Source organism: Papaver somniferum, chromosome 8 (assembly GCF_003573695.1).
Source record: "Papaver somniferum cultivar HN1 chromosome 8, ASM357369v1, whole genome shotgun sequence".
NCBI lineage: Eukaryota > Viridiplantae > Streptophyta > Magnoliopsida > Ranunculales > Papaveraceae > Papaver > Papaver somniferum.
Window position 1 is genome coordinate 99,459,536 of NC_039365.1, and position 23,045 is coordinate 99,482,580.

The 23,045-nt window shown below is 38.3% G+C and overlaps 1 protein-coding gene across 1 annotated transcript; it reads left to right on the forward strand.

Moving 5' to 3' along the window:
• The first annotated feature begins 16,229 nt into the window (after positions 1 to 16,229).
• On the forward strand, positions 16,230 to 17,086 carry LOC113305835. Its single transcript, XM_026554832.1, has 2 exons — positions 16,230 to 16,728; positions 16,851 to 17,086. Exons 1-2 carry the CDS (start codon positions 16,230 to 16,232, stop codon positions 17,084 to 17,086), a joined length of 735 nt encoding a protein of 244 aa, XP_026410617.1.
• Positions 17,087 to 23,045: the final 5,959 nt, after the last annotated feature.

Sequence of the window (23,045 nt, forward strand, 5' to 3'; positions counted from 1 at the left end):
TATCAATATTCAACAATCCATCGAATGAGCAATATTTGCTCACCTTAACTATCAACATTTACTCGAGAATTATACCTTTGTCTCAACAGACACGTTCAATTCACGAGTCTTAGAACATTTTCAAATCACGTTCGACTTAGCAATACAAGGACTCATCGTCCCATAAAGTCACAACTGACTAACTAAATACACGTCTGCCTAGCAGACTCCACAATCACAAGACATCAATCGTGTCACATGGGGGGATATTAACTAGGGTTTTGGTCTGTCTGTCTACGGCACGTGTGTTCATACATAAGATGAGAATGTGAGCAAGTCGTGCAAGCAGTTAGAGGAGTTAGCAAAGTAGTGGGTAGAAAATCAACCAAGTCTCCGCACGATGAGCAACTGGTTTTAACACGACTTTCATAAGTCTCTTTGACTCCAGCAACTGTCACACTTCATGGGATCAAGGTGTTTACAATTCTAGCAATATAAATAAGTCTCTGAATCATGATTGAAAAAGAAGACAATCTCTCGTCACAAGACAATCTCTCGCCAACAAGACAACAAGAGAATAAGAACTCAACGTCTGAGCAATTACTCTCAATAGAGCAAATTCAATCAATCAGAACTTATATTATTTCTTCACGCAGAATACACAACACACCTACAATCTTCGATCACCATTGATCTCACACATTTCTTAGCTTCCCTCCTACAGATTGACCCATCCTCTCTTGTGACCGAATTGACTCTGGAACGACCATTGTCTTGGTTTAGGCCGGAGTCCTACAGATTGATCTCTCGAATTCAAAGCACTCCCTTTTTGTAGTGCATCTGTGTGAGGTTAGACAGTTCGCTCGGTTCAAGAAGTTTCCTCCGCACGGTCATCTCCTCAATTCCTTAAAAACCAGCAACTCGTTTTGCCTCATCTACAAACTGGCGACCACAGTGGGAGATTAATCTCTCGGTTGCAATCTCACGTTCTCACAAAGATGGTCGATCTTAGGTATAGTTCAGTTACCAAATTGGGTTCAACACCCAAACCTAACATTACAAGCATTAGTGGTACCGCTAATACCACTCTTCCGGCGCAACCTTCCAATACTACTCCTCCGAATACTGGTGCTCCAGTGATCATCCCTGCAAACGACGTTACTGGCGCCATCAACAATCCTCTCTTTGTCTGGTCTCCTGAAGAAGTCAGAGAAAATCCGCCTACCATAGGTGATCTCATGAAGGTGCAAGAAACTCTTGGTAAGAATCAGGTTGACATGGTTGCCACATAGAAAGAGATATGAAATTATTTCAAGACTCTCACCGAAAAGATGTCATAGAAAACTCAAGAGAAAGGAAAATTCAAAGAAACATCTTCGGCTGCTGATCCTGAAGTCACTCCAATCATGTAGTAGATGATGATGAAGTCCACAAGGCTGCAAATAACCTACCAACAAAGGTACCTGCAAGCTTCATCACTCATGAGGACCTGGAACGCTTTATGGAGGATCGAGGAAAAGAAAATATATCATCTGTCCACCGTCTTCAAACTCCATATCCTGCCGCTACGCAAAGAATTCCTCTCCCTAAGGGTTAAACCTCTCCAACGTTCACACTGTACAATGGAACGGGGAACACTCGAGAACATGTCTCTCGATTCCTGGAAGTATTAGGCGAACATGAACACAACCATGTCGTCCGTCTGAAGGAATTCTCGAAATCCCTGACAGGCCGAGCATACACGTGGTACAACAACGTTGCACCTAGGAGCATCACTGGCTGGGGATAAATGGTTAATGCTTTCTACCAGAAATACTTCTTCGTCTCAGAGCAGATTACTCTCTATGACTTGGATAGAATGTCTCAGAAGAGCAATGAATATCCGAACAATTATGTGAAGAGATTCATAATCCAAGCTTTGGATTTTCATGATCCGAATATCACTGAACAACGACTGGTGGACTTGTACATCAACGGAATGATCCAGGTCTATAGAGCCTTGCTAGAAAATCTCTGGTTCCAGACTTTCTCAGAGCTTCATGAAGCATTCAGGCGATCAACCACTACTGCACCTGCTTTTACTGGAAAGAGAAAAGTCTGCAAGGTCGAGGAACCTCGAAGCAGCCGATGCCTAGTAAAAAAGAAGTACAATCTCTAACCTTGCATGAATGTTGCTGAAGGGAGAAAAGCCGAAGTGCAGCCACATAAGAATGCTTCTCCGACATCCCAAGCTCCTTCGAAAGTGCAAAGAAAGGATAACCAATCTTGCACAATCCTCGACCCGGCATCAACGAACGGGGAAATGATCAAACATGGACTCAAATTTCCATCTTCTTACTGAAGAAGTGATCGAGTTACTGGAATTCTGGGTTCAAGATGATGCAATCTACTGTTCATCGGAGAGAGCCAACTGAAAAAAAATTGGAGAATCCAAGGTACTGTCATCATCATAGATTCATCAATCATCCAACAAGTAACTGCAATATTTTGAAGCACATCTTTAAAGAGAAGGTTGATCCACAATAGCTTCAACTGAGACTGAAAGAGTACACACAAATCCTCTCCCAATCAGAACCTTTACACTCTCTGAACAACCAGTCAAAGAAGCAGTTCAATTGTTGATCGAGCATATCTGTGAAATTGGCACAAAGGAAAGACATGTTCACAGCACCGAATTATATTTTGTCAGACGTCTACCCATCCCTGAAATACTCCTCATACATAGACAAGGAGATGCACGACTGGGGACTTCTTACCACGGTCCATCTCAGAGGAAATGAATTTGGAAGAATGTTGATCGATGCTGACACCGCCATCAACATCGTTCCACTGAAAACCCTCAAGAAGCTACTCGTGATCCCCATATCAATCAGAGACCTTGAAGGAACGCTCGGAAATACTTATGACTACATCAGTCTCAAAGTGGACATAAGTTTAACCTGAACAGAAACCAAGTTTCACACAATCAGGAGGATCCAGGATATGACATGTTCTTCAGACGAGCATGGATCCACACTGAAAATATGGGTACTGACGAAGCGCCTTTGGTTGCACATCTCTCCAACGAAGAAAGTTCTGATCTAGAAGATTTGACGGACATTCCATCATCAGAGTACTTGGAGGAATTTCAAACTTTGACGAGGTTGAAGCAAGAACCTGCAAAAGATGCATAAACATTCATCAAGAGGTTCTGCACTCAGGCAAGTCTCATTCCATGTCCATGTCATTTATTTCCTCACATGCTATCCTAGCATGGGGACTCAATTCTGCTAGCAAATCTTCAAGACGTTATGAATGGTAGCTTCACCGCATTAGTATTTTACCAAGTGGTTGAATCTGACGTTTCTCTGAGTCAAGCACTGAAACATTCATTACTGAGATGATGTCCAAACATGGCAAAGAACACTTTGGGCGTTTCTCCTGCAAGTCCGTGTGTTCCACAAAATCAGAAAGCTCCGATGTCTGCACAAGTGTCGAATCCCACTACCGCAATGAAAGGGATGCTGAATCAACAGAAGATACTCCAAGGCCGAGATGATCAAACCCCTAAGACATTCGATGCTTAAAGAATGTACGCTTCAGCGCTCAAGCATCTAAGAAGCCTTAAAATTGTACTCCCAATCAAAGAATACACCTTCGATAATGGCGCATCTGTCTTCAGCACAAATATCTCGACGATGACACACTGATTCAACAATAACACGATCAAAGTGTAACTGAACTACAATCAATAAGTCTTCATTATCCCAGGATAAGACTTCTGAAGCAGATGCAACATCATTCATCCATAGATGGCACAAACTCCTTCAACATACACTGGGGACTTGATCCTATTGGAAAGAATGAAGACTATTGCTGCTATCTGCCGCAACAACATCAATTTCCTGACAAAACCACTTCACGGTAAAGTCATAATATTCAGGAGAATTTGGGTTGAACTCCCAGTATACCTTCATTTTAGGGATGCTCAACCCACCAACTAGTTCGTGAATGTAAAGGCCCACTGGATGAAGGAGCAAAGACCATGTCGATAATTATGGTTCTATTCTTTTCGGTCTCTGGAGTAACTATGACCATAGTATCATCATCAAAAAGGATATTTGGAGGAATATAAGAATCAACAAGAATGTCTGGAGAAAATTCAAGTGTGATCTCAGCATCAACAGCGGTCTCATGAGCAACATCCTCATGACAGAGCTTCATCAACTAACCATTATATGAAGCATTGCTCGATGAAGCAGACTTCTCCAAGAATTAATGATTCATATCAATATGTGTAGACATGAAAATATGTTTACATGAAAGTCTTCCCAAAGCTTGCACGACTGGTGGGCACAAGCCAAAAACTTCTACAAGATGTTCTCATCATATCTACAAATGAGATACAACATACTTCAGGCCATGGGTTTACAAAAGCATACCAATGGGTGAGGATAGGGACAATAATTCCTCAGAGAAAGTTGTTCGTATATGTCTCTTCTACAACATACCGAAAGGGTGCATCAATCGGACATACGAGCTGAAAGATATGGCCTTTACGATCAGGTCTACGAAATCTGAAAATTTTGTACGGGATTACAAATTACAAATGTGCACTCCTTTTTGGATGGCCTTTACAACTCCAAATTGAATGATTCCTTGCTCATGTGATAACTCAGTCTCTTAGCTTCAAAAGTTTGGGTCAAGCATAGAATTCCGGCGGCGTATGAGGTTCCTACATCTCCCAGAGCATACAACATGAAAGCAGCAATTCTTAGACGGGATTCATAACTTCCAAAGTCGATCGGTGTCCACCAGGTCTTTCCACTAATACCTCCATCAAGGAGCTACACCATCAACGCAAGGTCGCACTTCATCTTCAGCTGATAGTCTCACTTGCTGAAGTCGACGGTGTTTCTGCTGATGAGATATGAGCTTTTCATCTTCAGCTCTTTTCTTCTGTGACATTTCATCAAGTCTCTGCTTTCTCTCCGCATCTGCTAATACCAAAAAGCATATATCTTAACACGGACGACTCTCATATGATCGACTCCCAAACGATCGAAATACATACAATGTATCAGCTTTTCAGCGTCTCTGAAAGGTTGATTCACCTCGGCATGAACATCTGCAGAAGTCTTCATCTTTGACTTGATATTTCTGGAGCATTCCCCGGAAGAACTAGAAGGGTGGTTGTAACTGGAAGTCACCATTATTTGAGGCGAAATAGTGGAGTCATGGATATACCAATAAAAAACACGCAACAAAAATGGTAACAATCCAACTTTTACCTATTTACAATTTCACTAGCTGTAGTGATTATAACGTCGGAATTTCGAAAACCTGCTCGTCCCTTCAAACCTACAAAGACGAACAAAATTCATTACTCAAAATCATAACCTGATTTTCATAAAACTGTGAACAATCCACGTGAACAACCCACGTGAATTTTAACATCCACTGGTTTTTCAAAAATTGGACAGACGTCCATTCTACAATTGTGAAAACTCACATACAGACATTATTTCACCATGTATAATTGTCTACTTTCAACAGTTGTTCAAAATCAAAACATTGATTTTACAAGAAATATGTTTTAACGTGAAACTCACGTCTATATATATTTATGCTCCCTCGAGAGTATATTTTCAAAAATTTGTGAACGCTTACATATCGAAAATAATTTTTTTCATGAAAGCTCATAGACAATTTTTTTACTAACAGACGCACGTCTATTTAAAAAAAAAAAAACTTTTTCTCTCATACAAGCATCCACCTTTGAAATATAGTTTATTAGAATCTCACATATTAAAAAAAAATATCTGAAAAGGTGAGGGTACCCAAATATACCTCAAGCTAAAACTTTTCCTACCTATAAGTCCTTTCTCCGAAAGTGATTGTCTATGGACTGAGTCGAGACAAGACAACTAATCGGTTCACACTTCGTGTGATCGTATATGGATACGAGATCGAGACAATACAACAACGAAGTATGTTTACTTGATATAAAGGTTCGGACTTAAGCAAACACAATAGGATTTCTTATCAAGTAAATAGGAATTAACGTTTTTTGTGTAATTTACTTTAATTATAATAAAAAAATTATAATGCGGAAAATAAAAGTAAATGGCACAACAAGATTTTGTTAACGAGGAAACCGCAAATGCAGAAACACCCCGGGACCTAGTCCAGAATTGAATACTCTCAGGATTAAGCCGTTACACAAAATTACACTTAACTTCGTATAATTGAGACCAAGTAACTAACCCTATAGTTCACCTAGTTCCGTATGTATTCCCACTAGGGTTGTCAACGGGTCCGGGTCCTCCCGGGTATCACTAGACCCGGACCCGGACCCTACTTATAAAGGTCGGGTCCGGTTCCTAACGGTTCCTGGTCCGGTTCCTAAATTTGTGGACCCAGAACCGGACCCGTTTAAATACCCGGGTACCCGTCGGTTCCGGGTACCCATTGGGTCTAAAGAAAACTATTTAAAAAATCTCAAAAACTTAATATATTTCTCTTTTTAGCTTGGATGTAAGTAATTTTTATAAAAAATTATTATTATTTCTTATGAATGTACTAAATAAAGATTAAATGTAAGAGAAAAAATTTTAATGAGTAAAATATCAAAGCTAAAACTAGAAAAAATACTTATAATTTTGCTAAAAACATGAATAAAAGAATGAATAAACGGGTACCCGATACCCGCGGGTACCCAATGGGTATTACCCGTTTGGACCCGTTTAAATTCGGGTCCAATCGGGTAATTACCCGCCGGGTCCTAAGTAGCTAATGGGTCCAACTATAGGACCCGGAACCGGACCCTAATATACCGGGTCCGGTTCCGGATCCGGGTAATGGGTACCCATTGACAGCCCTAATTCCCACCCCTCCGACTTATGAATAATTCACGTACTTGGAACAATCCTTTTGGTTCGTATTCCAAACAGTAAAGGAACAAGAAATCTGTTTGGTATCAACTCTATTAAACCAAGTGATATGAGTCAGACAAAGGCTCTTCCGTTTATCTCAACATAAACTCCTTCATCGGGTCTAGATCTATCTTATGTTCAATCACCCAAAGGTAATCGATTATAAATTAATCCAACAACACCTTTAATCCGAAGAACCGTGTTGATGCCGATCTACTCAATTAATCAATCCAATCTACCACAAGGATAAACCGATTATTAATTGGATCCTCTTTTACCCAAACAAGTATTGTGCACACCAAAGATTATAAAACCCAAGTCAGATCTTCAATATCTTCTTTGTCTTCAAATCTTCTTAAATCTTCAATAAAAACCTGCACACAATCACTTGAATCTCTTGTGATCAATCACGCACAGAACGAAGTCTGTTAACAATGAATTATCACAAGATCGTCTTTAGAACTAACAATAGTCTAAAGATCCATGTCGAAACTCTGAACTAGTTTGAGTGAATCTTATATCAGAAGAGAAGATTCTCAAGAATAAACAAACTAGGTGCAATCAGATTTCAACCATCGTTAGTCAATAAAATCAATCGAAAACAAAGATAAACCGCAATTATATAGTTTCCCACCAACGAGTCGCGCTAATGCTTCTCAATCCCAAAGAAGACTTTAAAACGAGCGGCCGTAAGAGATTTCATCTAATTAGATTGCTTTCCTCTCCGATAGGCGGCTACACCAGTAACAAAGACAAAAGAGGAAGTATGTTGTTACGAAGGATTAGTTTGCTAGAAAGGCAAACTTCGTGTATTGATATACAAGGAATTTTGGACACCAAGGAATTTCCGAAACCGAAAATATTCTCAAGATATTCATATGCACAGATTCGGTTTTCATAATTCCTGGAAATGCTCTGTCCAAAAATAACAATCGAAATCTCTCGGAAAATCTAATTAGTAAATGCACATTACTAATTATGTAATTTCCCTACAAAGATAAATTAATAACCTTAATTAAAAGATTCTTAACTTACTTATGTTTCGATCCTGGGATTCTCTTCCCTTAGCCGTTAAGGAATATCTTTAAACAATTATAGAAATAAACATTCACAGCACGTGTTCAAAGTTTGTCGACATCTTTACTTTGTAAGTTCTCTTTTACACTTACAACCTTGAAACAGATTTGCCACACTTCCAAACAAGTTTAGAATTGGTTCATCTGACTTTCAAGAACTATGTGATTGATCAAACCAACATTCAATCACAATCATAGGTTTACGGTTCTACCAAAACAAGTTTCGGTTGTACCTCCATGTGAGTATTACGCATAGTCACACTAGCTTTCTAAAGATTCGGTTGACTAGGTACTAGGATCGGTTCCCCACATATATATGGTATCTAACTTATATGTGTTGCACATGTCCATAGGATCGGTTCCCCTTTCTCCTATAAACCTCGCTGCACCCCATACAAGGATCGGTTCCCCTTGATATACTGCACCCCTTACAAGGATCGGTTCCCTTTCCCTTACTAAGATCGGTTCCCTTTCCTTTACAAGGATCGGTTCCCTTTCCCTTACCAGGATCGGTTCCCTTTCCCCGAGGCAGACATAATCTGATCATACCACAGGTGATTACTTGAGATTGGTTTTACTAATAAAAGTTATACCAATACAAAAGTCAGGACTTTGTGAATGGTTCTACCAAGAACACAACAAGTTGTGAGCAGTTATACTATATCACACATATTGGTTTTTCAAAATATATGCAATGAATAACAAAACCAATAACTCCTGGCAATTTCCTTTTCGGTTCACAAACAAGTTTATGAACTTACTTCCTTAGAACACATGTAAACATTGTTCCCTAGGATGAAATCCTCACCTCATACCCATACATAATCACAATAGCATTCAAACGATTATGGAGATGTCTTATCTACAAAGTTTAATGTTTAAGCAATAAACCTCGTATTGTATTCCTTAATACTATGTCTATCTAGAGTTCATATATGCTTCGCAGTTATGTTTTAAATATGCACGACTTGAAAGATACGTTAGGGAATGAAACAGTTCAAGTCAAATATCACTAACCTCAAGTGGAAGTGAAAAAGCGGGGGTCTAACAACACCACCCAATATTTCGCTTAGCAATCTGTATGGACAAACTCGAATATACTTTTAAGAGAATCAACAAGACTCAATCAATTAAAAGTATATCAACGAGTTTATATCTCTCTCTCTCTCTTGATTTGATTTCCTCAAATAGAAACTGCGAGTACTAATCAAATACAAGGAATAACTGGGATGGTACCAAAGACCAATATCCAATGATCAATCAATGACAATCAACAACCAAATGTTGGATTACTCTAATTGATGAACTAACATTTCAATTATAAAGATAAAATAATATAATGTGGAAACTGAAACAACACAGACACCAGAAATTTTGTTAACGAGGAAACCACAAATGCAAAAAAAACCCGGGACCTAGTCCAGATTGAACACACACTGTATTAAGCCGCTACAGACACTAGCCTACTCCAAGCTAACTTCGGACTGGACTGTAGTTGAACCCCCATCAGTCTCCCACTGATCCAAGGTACAGTTGTACTCCCTATGCCTCTGATCCCAGCAGGATACTGCGTACTTGATTCCCTTAGATGATCTCACCCACAACTAAGAGTTGCTACGACCCAAAATCGCAGGCTTTAACAATAAACAAATTCGTCTCACACAGACAAGTCTATCAAAGGATCAATCTGTCTCCCTCAGAAAAACCCTAAAGTTTTTGTTCCGTCTTTTGATAATAATCAAGGTGAACAGGAACCAATTGATAATCCGGTCTTATATTCCCGAAGAACAGCCTAGATAAATCAATCACCTCACAACAATCTTAATCATATGGTAGCGAAACAAGATGTTGCGGAATCGGAAACAATGAGACGAAGATGTTTGTGACTACTTTTTATATCTTGCGTATCGGAGATATTAATCTCAAGCCAATCAATCTGATTGTACTCCTACGATAAAAGATGCAAGATCATATCACACAACTACGATAAAAGTATTATCGGTCTGGCTTCACAATCCCAATGAAGTCTTTAAGTCGTTAACCTGGTTTTAGAAGAAGAAAACCAAAGGTTAAAGGAGAAACGACTCTAGCACGCAAACTAGTATCACACGTGAGGTGTGGGGATTAGTTTTGCAAAGTTGCTAGATGTCCCCTTATATAGTCTTTCAAATCAGGGTTTCGCCTTGGTCACAAAGCAAACAATATCCACCGTTAGATGAAAACCTGATTTAGATTCAAGCTAATATTTTTCAACCGTTAGATCGAAAACTTAGCTTGTTATACACAAATGAAATGTACGCTTTTAGGTTTTTTAACCGTACCCAAATTTTTACATTGTTGGTTCAAAAATAGTTAACCAAAAGGTTAGCCATATGAGCATTTCATACCAACCATATTCTTCTTCACCATAACTAGTTCAAGTGACTCAAATGAACTAGTTAGAGTTGTTCAATTGCAAGGAAATCTTATGTACTACACAAGACATAATTGAAGCAAAGATGATTTGATTCACTTGAATCGGTTCATGAACTTTATAGCCACGGTTTGCAATTTGCATTCCTTAGTCTTTATAAGTTTAAGTTCAGAAATCATCTTCAGATATATAACCTTCTTAAGTTCGCACACTAGGTTCGCGGACTTAAGCAACCGGGCAGAGTTTACAAACTCCAGCAGAAAATATAGGCAAAGACTTTCCTCCGGTTCGCGGACTGGTACTCACGTAACACGTTTGTCAACTCCAGCAGAATTTCTCGAGATGAGAAGTTCGGCAGTTCGCGGACTTGGAAACAAGCCATTTTTCCGGGTTCTCTTGATCAACAAAGTTCGCAAACTTTGGTTCAAGGAATAGGACTTATGCACATATGTGTTTCCACAACAATACTTATGTCCATCATTGGTTATGTAATTTAAACTCTCATTCCAACCATTGAAACATTCTTAGAGGACGTTATATAGTTGTTACACCATTTCTCGTTAAAGCAATTTTCAAATTAATTGAAACATATTATGACTTTCTTCACTAGGTAAAGATAAACATGGTCGAAGCGAAACGCTTACCAACACATATTTTCGAGATATAGATAGGCGAGGTATACTCGGCTCGAAATACCAAATGTATATAATCTAAGTCTATATATAGCATACGACTTTTTGTCTCAAGAAGTAGGAGATAGAGTAGATAGACTTTTGAGTGACAGATAAGTTCAAGTCTTCACATAACTTTTTGTCGATAAGTTCCACCGGTTCCTTGAGTAGTTCTTCTTCTTGTATGATGAATCGCCATGAATTCCTTGAGCTCAATTATACTTTCTATCCTACTCCGAGAATTAGCTATAGTAGACTAGAATTCAAGACTTATAGTTTTGATCACTAACATTGACAAACATGCTTGAGATAGCAACGCATGCGAGTTCGATCGAGCAACGATCTAACAATTTCCCCCTTTGTCAATTTTAGTGACAAAACTATCAATACATATGGAATACAAAAAAGAAAAAGAAACTTTAGTAGGTCCTATTCCACATGTCTAATCTTCAACATTCCTCGAAATCTTCGTCATTTCCAAGTACTCCAATGATCCAAAAGGTTGTAAGTTTAGCATCACTGTTGTTGAAGATTCGTAGTTATAACAATGAGAAATCATCGGTCTCGATCATTGTTATACAGTGTCATAGTTTTATTACACAGTGTCAAAGTACAATTGTATCACAACTTCAACAATAATACTATGGTGATATGTATCACTCCCCCTTAGTCAATACTCCATCTCACATGGAAACCACTCCCCCTTGCACAATGATCCGAAAACCATATGTATTTGTAGTGTGAACTACATATTAATTCTCCCCCTTTTTGTCAATAAAATTGGCAAATGTACAAGAACGGGATCATAATAAAATTTTCGTAAGAGACATTTCATGACTAAAAGAAAAAATACATACCATCTAATTTAGATGCAATCATATAGCCGAATCTAATAGCATTCATCAAGGAGTTTAAAAGATACAAGATAACCCCTTTAAAATTCCAGAGACGCACACCCTCAAGATATGACCATTAAGCACAAGTTCAAAAGAACTCTTCCCCATTTGATGTCATTCCCAAGGGAACAACAAGAGCGACCTTAATTTCAAAAGAAAAAAAAAGGATTTTGAAACAAAAATGACACTCACAAGACAAAAACAACCCTACGGAAACTGAACTGAAGTAAACCTACTGGAGTTTCAAACTCAATTGCCCAGAAGATAGAGATTAGCATAGGGGCAAGAGTTATAAAGACGTTTTAATGAACCAAAACAACACCAATAGACTGCAGCAAGTGTTGAAATGTAGCAGTGTCTAATGGTTTGGTAAGAATATCAGCCAATTGTTGTTCGGAAGGCACAAAATTCCATACTTATGATACCATTTTCATAGAGATCACGAATAAAATGGTACCTTATGTCAATGTGCTTTGTTCTTGAGTGTTCAAAGGGATTCTCAGTGATTCGAATCGCAGTAGAGTTATCACAAAAGATCCTCATTATTCCAGTATCAACTCCATAATCAGCTAGCATTTGTTTCATCCATAGGAGTTGAGTACAGCATGATCCAGCAACAATATATTATGCCTCACATGTAGACAGGGATTGAGAATTTTGCTTCTTGCTATGCCAAGCTACAAGATTCAGTCCTACATAGTAGAAACCCCCTGATGTAATTTTTCTGTCTTCTACACATCCTTCCCAATCAGCATCTGAATAAGCAGATAGATCAGTGTTAGTATCAAAAGTCTAAGATAAACTATACCCAGCAATGTGATTAATATATCGAATGATCATTTTTGCAGCTGCCAGATGAGATTCCTTTGGATTTGCCTGAAACCTGGCAGAACACCCAACACTGAAAGAAATATCAGGTCTTGTAGATGTAAGATACAAAAGGCTACCAATAATAGATCGATAAAACTTTTGATCCACTTTTTCTTCTCTCTCATCTCTATGTAGTTTACCAGTAGTGGGCATATGTGTTAATTTTGGGGAAGATTTATCCAGACCGAACCTTGTCACAAGGTCTCGAGCATACTTCTCTAGGGATAAGTTAATTCCATCCTTATGTTGTTGATTTGTAATCCTAGGAAGAATTCTAATTCACCAACATTGATCATTTCAAATTCTTTAGCAAGAGAGACTTGGAAGTCCTTTGCAAATTTTTTAGAAGTTGATCCATAGATAATATCATCTAAATAGTTTTGAGCAATAACCACATCTTTCCCGCTCCATTTGGTAAACAAAGTTTTATCAGCTCCGCCTCTTGAAAAACCTTTTCTAATGAGAGAAGTGGTAAGTTTTTCAAACCATGCTCTAGGTGTTTGTTTCAACCTATACAATTCCTTTTTGAGCTTTAGCACATGATCTGAGAAATCAGGATTTTCAAACCCCTTAGGTTGAGCGACATAGACTTACTCCTCTAAAATTCCGTTTAGGAACGCGGATTTTATATCCATTTGAAACAGCTTAACCATAAGAAAACAAGCATGAGCTAACAAAATACGAATGGACTCAAGGCGTTCCACAGGAGAAAAGGTCTCGTCAAAGTCAATCCATTCAATCTGTGAATATCCTTGAGCGACAAGTCTAGCTTTGTTTCTGAAAATCGTGCCAAATTCATCAGACTTATTCTTGAATATCCATTTGGTACCAAAAATATTGATATTGGAGGGACAAGGTACAAGTTCCCATACATCTTGTCTTTGAAAATGATTTAACTCTTCATGCATTGCATTCACCCAAAAGGGATCGTTCATAGATTCATCAATATTCCTTGGTTCTACTTGTGAAAGATAACAACCAAAATTGCACATATTCCTCTTGTTTTGGTTGTAGAATCTCGTCCTCCAATAATACTGTTTGGATCATGATTCCTTTGAACCCAGAGATGTCGTGGAGGGACACGTTCTTGTTCGTCAGGAATGGATTGATCAGTGCTCTTCTCCTCGTCACTAGAAATATAAGGATCAGTAACCGTTGGGATAACTTCAACTGATTCTGGAATTTCTTTGACTTTGTCAATTGTCTCGGTTGGAGGCAATTCAGCAGGAGGATTATCATGATGAAAGTTACTAATGTCGTCGATGATAACATTAGCAGATTCCATCATGACTTGTGTTCTGAGGTAAAATACTCGAAAACCACGACTATCAGAAGCATAGCCAAGAAAGATACCTTCATCACTTTTGGTGTCGAATTTCCCTTTTTGTTCTCGATCTTTCAGAATATAACACTTACTTCCAAACACCCTGAGATAGTGTAGGTTGGGTTTCCTTCCATACCACAACTCATAAGGAGTGTTAAGGATTTTAGATCGTAAAATACACATGGTTGATCAAGTAACATGCTGTAAAAACAGCTTCTCCCCAAAATATTAATGGTAAGTTTTTGTTATGGAGCATTACCCTGGCCATTTCCTGAATATTCCTATTATTTCTTTCAGCAACTCCATTAGCTTGAGGAGTGATAGGTGGTGAGTATTGTTGAATGATCCCCAGTTCGTCACAGAATTAAAATACTTTGGTGTCTTTAAACTCCGTTCCACGATCGCTTCTAATTTTCTTTAGTTTGCGACCTTGTTCGTTCTGGATCCTTTTAACAATAATCTTGAATTCACCAAGAGTTTCATTCTTATGAGATAGAAATGCAACCCAAGTGAATCTAGTGTAATCATCTACCATAACTAAAGCATACTTCTTACAAGCAACAGTGGGTTGTTAAATTGGTCCGAAGAGATCCATATGAATTAAATCAAGTGGATCTTTAGTGAGAATATCTCGAGCTGATTTGTGGTGAACTTTCGTTTGCTTACCCTTTTGACAGGCACCACACACACCTTCAATCTTTGCATTGATTTTGGGAATGCCTCTAACAAGTTCTTTGTTAATGATCTTAGTTAGAAGACGATAATTGATGTGACCAAAACGTTCATGCCAAAGATGTGTAGATTCCACCTTAGTCAAATTGCAACGATTGCTAAACTGTGTATCAAGAAGATAACAGTTGTTTTTACCACGAGTTCCTTGAAAAATTACTTTCCCATTTTTGTCTACAATGTCACATCTATTTTCATTGAATACAACTCGATGAACTTTGTCACAAATTTGACTAATAGAAAGAAGATTAGCAGTCATATCTTTTACATATACTATATCATGGATTTCTGGAACACCGGGCAATTTGATCGTTCCCTTCTTGCTGATGTAGCAACAACTCCCATCTCCAAACGTTACAGGACCTCCTTCATAGTCAATATACGAAACAAACCATGTGAGATCCCCTGTCATATGTCTACTACAACCATTATCAAGAAACCATTGAAAAGGAGAAGTAGATCTTAAAGCAAAGGCAACCATACTATTAGTACTTCTCTGTTTAAAGTTTCCTGATGGTTTTCTATGTCCTTTCAGAGTATCAAACATTTATTTAGTTTTCTTACAAAGATTACTTGCAACATTCAGACTCTTTTGAAATGACATACAAACCTGTTGAAGGTAATTGGAAGAATCACAACAACAATACGGGCCAAAACCTTGAAGTTTGTTTGAGTGGTTCCTAGTCATCTCAGTTTTCTCAACAACTGGTCATTGATTACCACCTAATTTAAAAAGCAAAAACCTAGGGTTTGGCCGGACTAGCTCCGTTTTTTCTCACCTTTTTTTTATTTGCGTTCTTTGTGCTAAGATTTGGCGTCAATCTATGGCGCTGAATCAATCAGTTCCGCCTGACTTGGGCAATCAATCAAATCAACAACGTCATGATCATGTTCAGAATAGGAATTACAATAGAAATCGATCACGTTCAAGACCAAGATTAGTATATGTTCCAAAAACAGGAAATTCTAACAATGGTGCGGAAGGTTCCAAAGATGGGAATCATTCGTATGCAAATATAGTTAAGAAGAGAACACATGTTATGTCCAATATTGATGTAGAAGCTTTGTCACATCCTCCATTTCATGGTTCTACAGGGGAGATTGTAATCACAATCCCAAAAGATGTTATTCAACGATCCAAAGAAATCTGGAAATTCAGTATTGTGGTTCGCTTTGATTTTAAAACACTAGGCGCTAAGTTTGAAGATGTTAAGCGTATTCTATGTGATCAATGGAAGCTAACAGGTCAAGTTCAATTTATTCCACGGGTGAAAGGTTATTTTGTCATTAAACTGAGCAATGAAGTAGATCGTAAAATAGTTAGCTACACCAATTAAAGATGCTGCCATAGACACCTATGTTTAATCCCGAATCAGAAAAGAATACCAAAGCAACAGTCTGGGTACGTTTACCTTATCTTCACTTTGAATATTTGGAAGAGGAAACTTTATTTCGAATAGCTCGTGGCCTTGGCAAGCCTGTATATGTTGATCATAGAACTCTAAGAGTTGAATATGGCTATTTTGCGGCTGTACTAGTTGATATTGATTTTTCAAAGCCTTTGCCAAATCTGGTTATTGATGATGAAGATTGTCCGGAGGGTTTTCGACTTGATTATGATTTCATGAATAGACCAGAATTTTGTGATCACTGTAAATCTGTTGGACACACTTTCTCTCAATGCAGATCGGCAAAATATAAAGATTTGGAGAAATTACATGATGCCGAGGAGGATCCATTAAAACGTGCAACCATCAAAGCTGAGATGGATGAGCTGAAGGATTATTGGAAGAAAGAAAAATTCAAAAAACCAAAGAAAACTCCTCCACCTCCACCGGAAAATAACGGGAAGATCAGTGTGAGAAGGATCCGAAAGGTAAGAATGATGATCTCCGTATTGGTGGAGTTAAATTTACTGGGAATAATATACATTTTCCTAGTCCATCTGCTAGTGTTGCTGGTGATGGCAATATTACAGGCATATCTCATGCCTTGCCTGAAACCACTAGCTCTAATCTAGCAGCTGGATCAATGCCTTTGTGTGAAACAGACGATAATGCTGCCACAATTACTTTGGACCTAGAAAGGGAAGAGGAAGAGTTGTACAAATTTTATGATGAACAAAAGAAGATAGTTGATGACATGGCTAAGGCTGCAGACCTTGCAAAAATTGAGCAAGATGCACTCTTAGCTAAACTGCAGAATACAAGATAGTTGCTTATGGCAAAAAAACGACAAGAAGAAGAGAAGCGTGCCCATGAAGAAGCAAGAGCGTTGAATTTGGAGAAAAAACAACAAGAAGATTTAAATATTCCCCAGCAAGATGCATCACATATGCAACAAGTTCAAGATTCACTTTTGTTTACAACTGTAACGGGTGAGCTGCAAACCAACTTTGTTTTGGAACAAATTGACGATGGTTTTAGTTCTCCAACTAGAACGGCTAGAAGGAGCTCGCCAGTTAGAACTGAAGAAGTTCTTGAGACTTCTAATAGGTTCAAAACTGGTATCGATGATAGAGAGGAGGAAAAGGAAAACATTGAAGCTGACATCCTGCCAGTCAAAGAAAATCCCCCAGATACTTTGCAATCTGCGAGTACTAGTAACGTGGAAACTGAAGATGAACATTTGGAATGGAACGCCGCTAAAGATGAGGAAGAAAGACTTAAAGTGAATTGGATGAAAAGAAGAAGTTGGATAATTTGGCTAAGAAATGCGTTTCAAAAACAACGCCAAAAAAGAAAATCAAACCTGGATCCAAACCGGTTGAGGAAGAAGGCCAAGTTGTTAGAAGAGGTAGAAGTCAGACGCGCAAAGAGGATGATAAGGGTTAGGCAAGCCCTTCAAGAGATGTGTTTAAATAATGCGTGTTTTTTACTATAATGCTCAAGGTTTGGATAAGGATGGTGCAAGTGCCAAGTTGACTGAGCTATTTTGCTTGCACAAACCTGATGTAATTTGTATTGCAGAACCGCATGTTTTATGCACTACACGTTTTGTCAGGTCGCTAAGATTGGTTGATTTTTGTGAAGATGTTATTACAAATGAGGTTGATAGTGAAAAAGCTAACATTTGGATTTTATGGAGGAATACTCTTTTAAGGCATGATGTTTTATCTTCTTCAAAACATGCAATCACTGTGAATTTTGCGGGGGATTTTATCACGACAGTTCATGCTTCTTATGATCCAGTTACAAGAAAAAGACTTTGGCGTCAATTGGGATTAGGCTTTATATCTATTCCTTGGTTGGTGTTGGGAGATTTTAATTGCGTTTTACGCTTGGAGGAAAAGAAGGGTGGAAGGCCGATTAAAGAGGTTTATATGAATGAGTTTCGTAGCTGGATTTCTGACAATGGCTTGGTTGAGGCCGATGCTATTGGAAAAAAATATACCTGGTCTAATTGTAGAAGTGGAGCTCAAAGAATTGTCTCTAAACATGATAGAGCGATTGTAAATGATGCTTGGTGCTATAAGTATGCTAATTGGAGATGTAAAGCTTTGCCTAGGGTTTGTTCGGATCATTCCCCTCTTTTTGGGTTTGCTTTTGAGAATCCAAGGCCGGCTAGAGTTCCTTTTAGAATTCAGAAATGTGGCTTTCCCATCCAGGTTTTATGCGACTGGTTGAGGATAACTGGAATTTGGAGCTTAATGGTGTGCCTCCTTTTGTTTTTACATCTAAGCTAAAAAGATTAAAGGAGGTGTTGAAGATTTGGAATAGAACTACTTTTGGGGATGTTCAATTTCGTTTGAAGCAGGTTGAATTGAAACTCGAAACTAAGAATGATATTCTTGATTATGACCCGGCTGATGAGTTTCAATTCCTAAAGCTTGCGGATGCTAAAAAGGCTGTTGACGATGTGAGAATGGAGTTGGCAGTTATGCTTAAGATGAAGTCGAGAATAACTTGGTTGGAGGATGGTGATTAAAACACTTGTTTCTTTTATAATAGCATCCGTATGAGGAGAAGTCAAAATACCATCTCAGAACTTAAAGTTTCTTCTAACACTACTTTGTTTTTGCAGGATGAAATAAAGGATTTCATTTTTAATCATTATCAGGACAAATTCAATGGCGGTGACGTTAATATTGATCCAGATTTGTTTGATATTGATCATGAGAGCATTTCAGTGGCTGAAAGTTCTTTTATGGATGTTATTCCGTCTTTGGAGGAAGTAAAAGTTGCGGTTTTTGACTTGGGAGCTGATTATGCGCCTGTCCCAGATGGATTCACAGGTTCTTTCTATATATAGTGTAGGGACATTATTTCTAGAGATCTTTTTAATGCCATTGCAAACTGTTGGGCTATGCGTAAAATTCCCAATAGTATTAATTCTAGTTTTATTGTTCTTATTCCAAAAAATAACAAATCTGATGCTATCAAGGATTACAGGCCAATTGTCTTGAGTAACTTTTTCTTCAAAATCATTATTAAGATTACGGCTACCAGGCTTGGTACTGTGCTTAATAAGCTGATTTCTGAAGAGCAAGTGGCGTTTATGAAGGGTATAAATATACATGAGAATATAGCTTTGGCATCTGAATTGATCAATAAGATAAATACGGAAAGGAAGCATGGAAATGTTGGCCTAAAACTGGATATTTCTCAAGCTTTTGATACGGTTAGTTGAGATTTCATAACTGAAGTTTTTCGGCAATATGGCTTTTCTAAATCTTGGTACAAGTGGGTTCTTAATATCCTTAGTTTAGCTCGGATTCCTGTCATGATTAATGGCTGCCCTGAAGGTTTCTTCAGTATTGCAAGAGGTTTGCGACAAGGTGATCCTCTCTCTCCTTTGATCTTTGTTCTTATTGATGTTTTAAGTCACAATCTTTCAAAGTTGTTTGCTAATCGAAGTATGAATGTTATGGTCAGTAAGAAAGGGGTGGCGCCTACACACCTGCTTTTTGCGGATGATATCCTTATTTTCTGCAGAGGTAATCTCCATAGTTTGCAAAATTTAAAGAATGTGCTAGTTTTGTATCAACGTGCATCTGGCCAGTGCGTAAACTATGCCAAGAGAAAACTTTACTATGGAGGTGATAGAATTTCTCGTGCTATTGCTATTTATAATTATTTGGGTATGGAGAGAGCTTTGTTTCCGGATAAATATTTGGGAATTCAATTGAAGCCTGGCATTGTTCGCCATATTCATGTTCGCCAGGTAGTTGAGAAGATTATGGAAAAGTTGGTCGGATAGAAAGGTAAGCTTTTATGTTTTCAGGCTAGACTTGTGCTGATTAAGTCGGTGATTTCTAGCTATGTTATTCATTCTATGGCTATTTATAAGTGTCCATGCACGGTTATTAAGCAAGTAGAAAGGGCCATTAGGAATTTTCTTTGGTCCGGTGATGCTGAGAAACATAAATATTTTACGGTTCTAAATGATGATCTGTGTCTCTCAAGACGTGAAGGTGGCCTTGGCATTAAGAAATTGAACGATGTTAATAGGGCCATGCTAATGAAGTTGTGGATTTCTATTCGGGATTCAAACAAGATCTGGGCCAGATTTTTGAGGGAAAAATACTTCAATCTAAATGGCAATTTGATTGATTATAAGCTGGGTTCTTCGTTTTTTCCAAGAATACGCTTAGTTTACAATTTTGTGCAGAAACATACACGTTCAATTATAGGTAATGGTGCAAATACTTCCTTATTTTTTGATAATTGGTGTGGTGGTTTTTCGATTGCGCGGATACTTGGCATCACTTCCAAAGGACCTAATGATTTTAAGGCCAAGGTAAGTGATATTATTGTTGATGGTGCCTGGAACATTCCTCAGAGAACAAGAGATTTGATGTTACGTTGTAATATTGATGTTGATAATTTGCCTCTTATTGCTGGTGGTGAAGATTATAAAATTTTGGATTTAGATAACAAGGGTGTTTTTCAGTCAAGTCGGTTAAGGCTGCTTTAAAATCGCTTGCGGAAGTTGTGCCTAGTGCGGCTATTTTTACTAGGCAGGTTGTGCATCCTACCTTGAGTGTACAATACTGGAAGATTTGGGTAAAGCAATGCTGTGCTAGTGAAGGTAATATTATTAATAAGACGGGTAGGAGCATGCCTACTATGTGCCGCTTGTGCAGGAAGAGTTGCGAAACTATTAGCCACATCACTTGGCATTGCAGAGTTGCTAGGAGGATTTGGGCTTGGGCGGCTGGAATTTTCAACCTGCAACCTAATGAAGATCTGGTGTACTCGTACAAGGCTGCAAAGGGTCGCAGCAGAATGATAAAGGACATGTGGTTAGTTGCAAACCTTTCAATTGTCACAGAATTATGGAAGCTGCGCAATAAGGCTTATTTTGAAGATATGACAGTTCAATGGCTTGGATTTAAAGAGAGAGTCTATCAGGTAATTCGTGATAACTCAATTAGAATGAAGGGACATATGTATAATAATTTAGAGTAGTTGTAAATTTTGAATTATTTCAAGGCGAGGCATAGATCACGCAAAACGTCTACCCCGATTGAGGTTAGTTGGTCTCCTCCTAGTCAAGGTAAAATCATGATCTGTTGTGATGGTGCGTCTTTCGGAAATCCAGGCCAAGCTGGATCTGGTGTTACTTTTCGTGATGCCAACTCAGAAGTGCTTGGCTTTCTTTGTGTTGGCATTGGTTGGCAAACCAATTATTATGCGGAAGTTTGTGCGATTATTTATGGTGCGATGTTGGCCAAGAGATGGAATGTGCGGAATCTCTGCGTTCGTTCTGATTCAATGAGTTGCATTCAAGCTTTCCAAAAAGGTGAGCTGCCTTGGTAGCTGGTGCAGAAGTGGAGAATTGCGAAGTCTTTCTACAACAATATTCGTTATATCCATATCTATAGGGAAGTTAATTTTTCAGCTGATGCCTCTGCCAAGCAAGCATGTTTGCTGGCTGAGGATATTTTTGAGTTTTATGAGAGTAGTCCAGGTTTTATTCCATCTGTGGAATGGCCTGGTAGGGTTTATTATCGCTTCAAATAGGATTTCTTTTTGAATGACCTCATGGCTAGTCACTAGGAATACTTAGTCCCTGTACAGTTTTCGTTTTTTTAATTTTATTTGACCGAGAAAAAGATTACCACCTGATTTACGACTATTCTTTAAATAGGAACAACTTGAGTTTCTCAGATTCACCAAGGGACTATTACCAGATATCAAATCCTTAAGAATTTCAATTTATGCAACAAGACCAGAGTTGATCCGGATTTGTTCATCTAACCCTTTTTGAAGAGTAACCAGTTTATCAGGCTTTTTTCTACAGTTGGTTTTTAAACCTGGTGAAGCGTCAACTGAGACTTTATGGTCCATATAGTCAGATCGCTACAAAGACAGACTTTTGAGGTATTTGAACGTGTTTGCCTGCTCTAATACCAATTTAAAAAGAGGGGGTCTAACAACAACACCCAATATTTTGATTAGAAATTTGTATGGACAAACTCGAATATACTTTTAAGAGAATCAACAAGACTCAATCAATTAAAGGTATTTGATTTCCTCAAACAGAAACTGCGAGTACTAATCAAATACAAGGACTCACTTGGATGGTACCAAAGACCAATATCCAAGGATCAATCAACGACAATCAACAACCAAAGGTTGGATTACTCTAATTGATGATCTAACGCACAACCTGTATTATTTCAATTATAAAGATAAAACAATATAATGCGGAAACTGAAATAACACAGACACCCGAAATTTTGTTAACGAGGAAACCGCAAATGCAGAAAAACCCCGGGACCTAGTCCATATTGAATACACACTGTATTAAGCCGCTACAGACACTATCCTACTCCAAGCTAACTTCGGACTGGACTGTAGTTGAACCCCAATCAGTCTCCCACTGATCCAAGGTACAGTTGTACTCCCTACGCCTCTGATCCCAGCAGGATACTGCGCACTTGATTCCCTTAGATGATCTCAACCACAACTAAGAGTTGTTACGACCCAAAATCGCAGGCTTTAACAATAAACAAATATGTCTCACACATACAAGTCTATCAAAGGATCAATCTGTCTCCCATAGAAAAACCTTAAAGTTTTTGTTCCGTATTTTGATAATAATCAAGGTGAACAGGAACCAATTGATAATCCGGTCTTATATTCCCGAAGAACGGCCTAGATAAATCAATCACCTCATAACAGTCTTAATTGTATGGTAGCGAAACAAGATGTTGCGGAATCACAAA

Excerpts from the sequence above, each read along its gene's own strand:
- LOC113305835 (XM_026554832.1), top strand. The coding sequence starts at position 16,230 with ATGTTTAATCCCGAATCAGAAAAGAATACCAAAGCAACAGTCTGGGTA. Across the intron at positions 16,729-16,850 it reads GGAAAATAACGGGAAGATCA|GCATATCTCATGCCTTGCCT; the intron begins GTGTGAGAAGGA and ends GCAATATTACAG.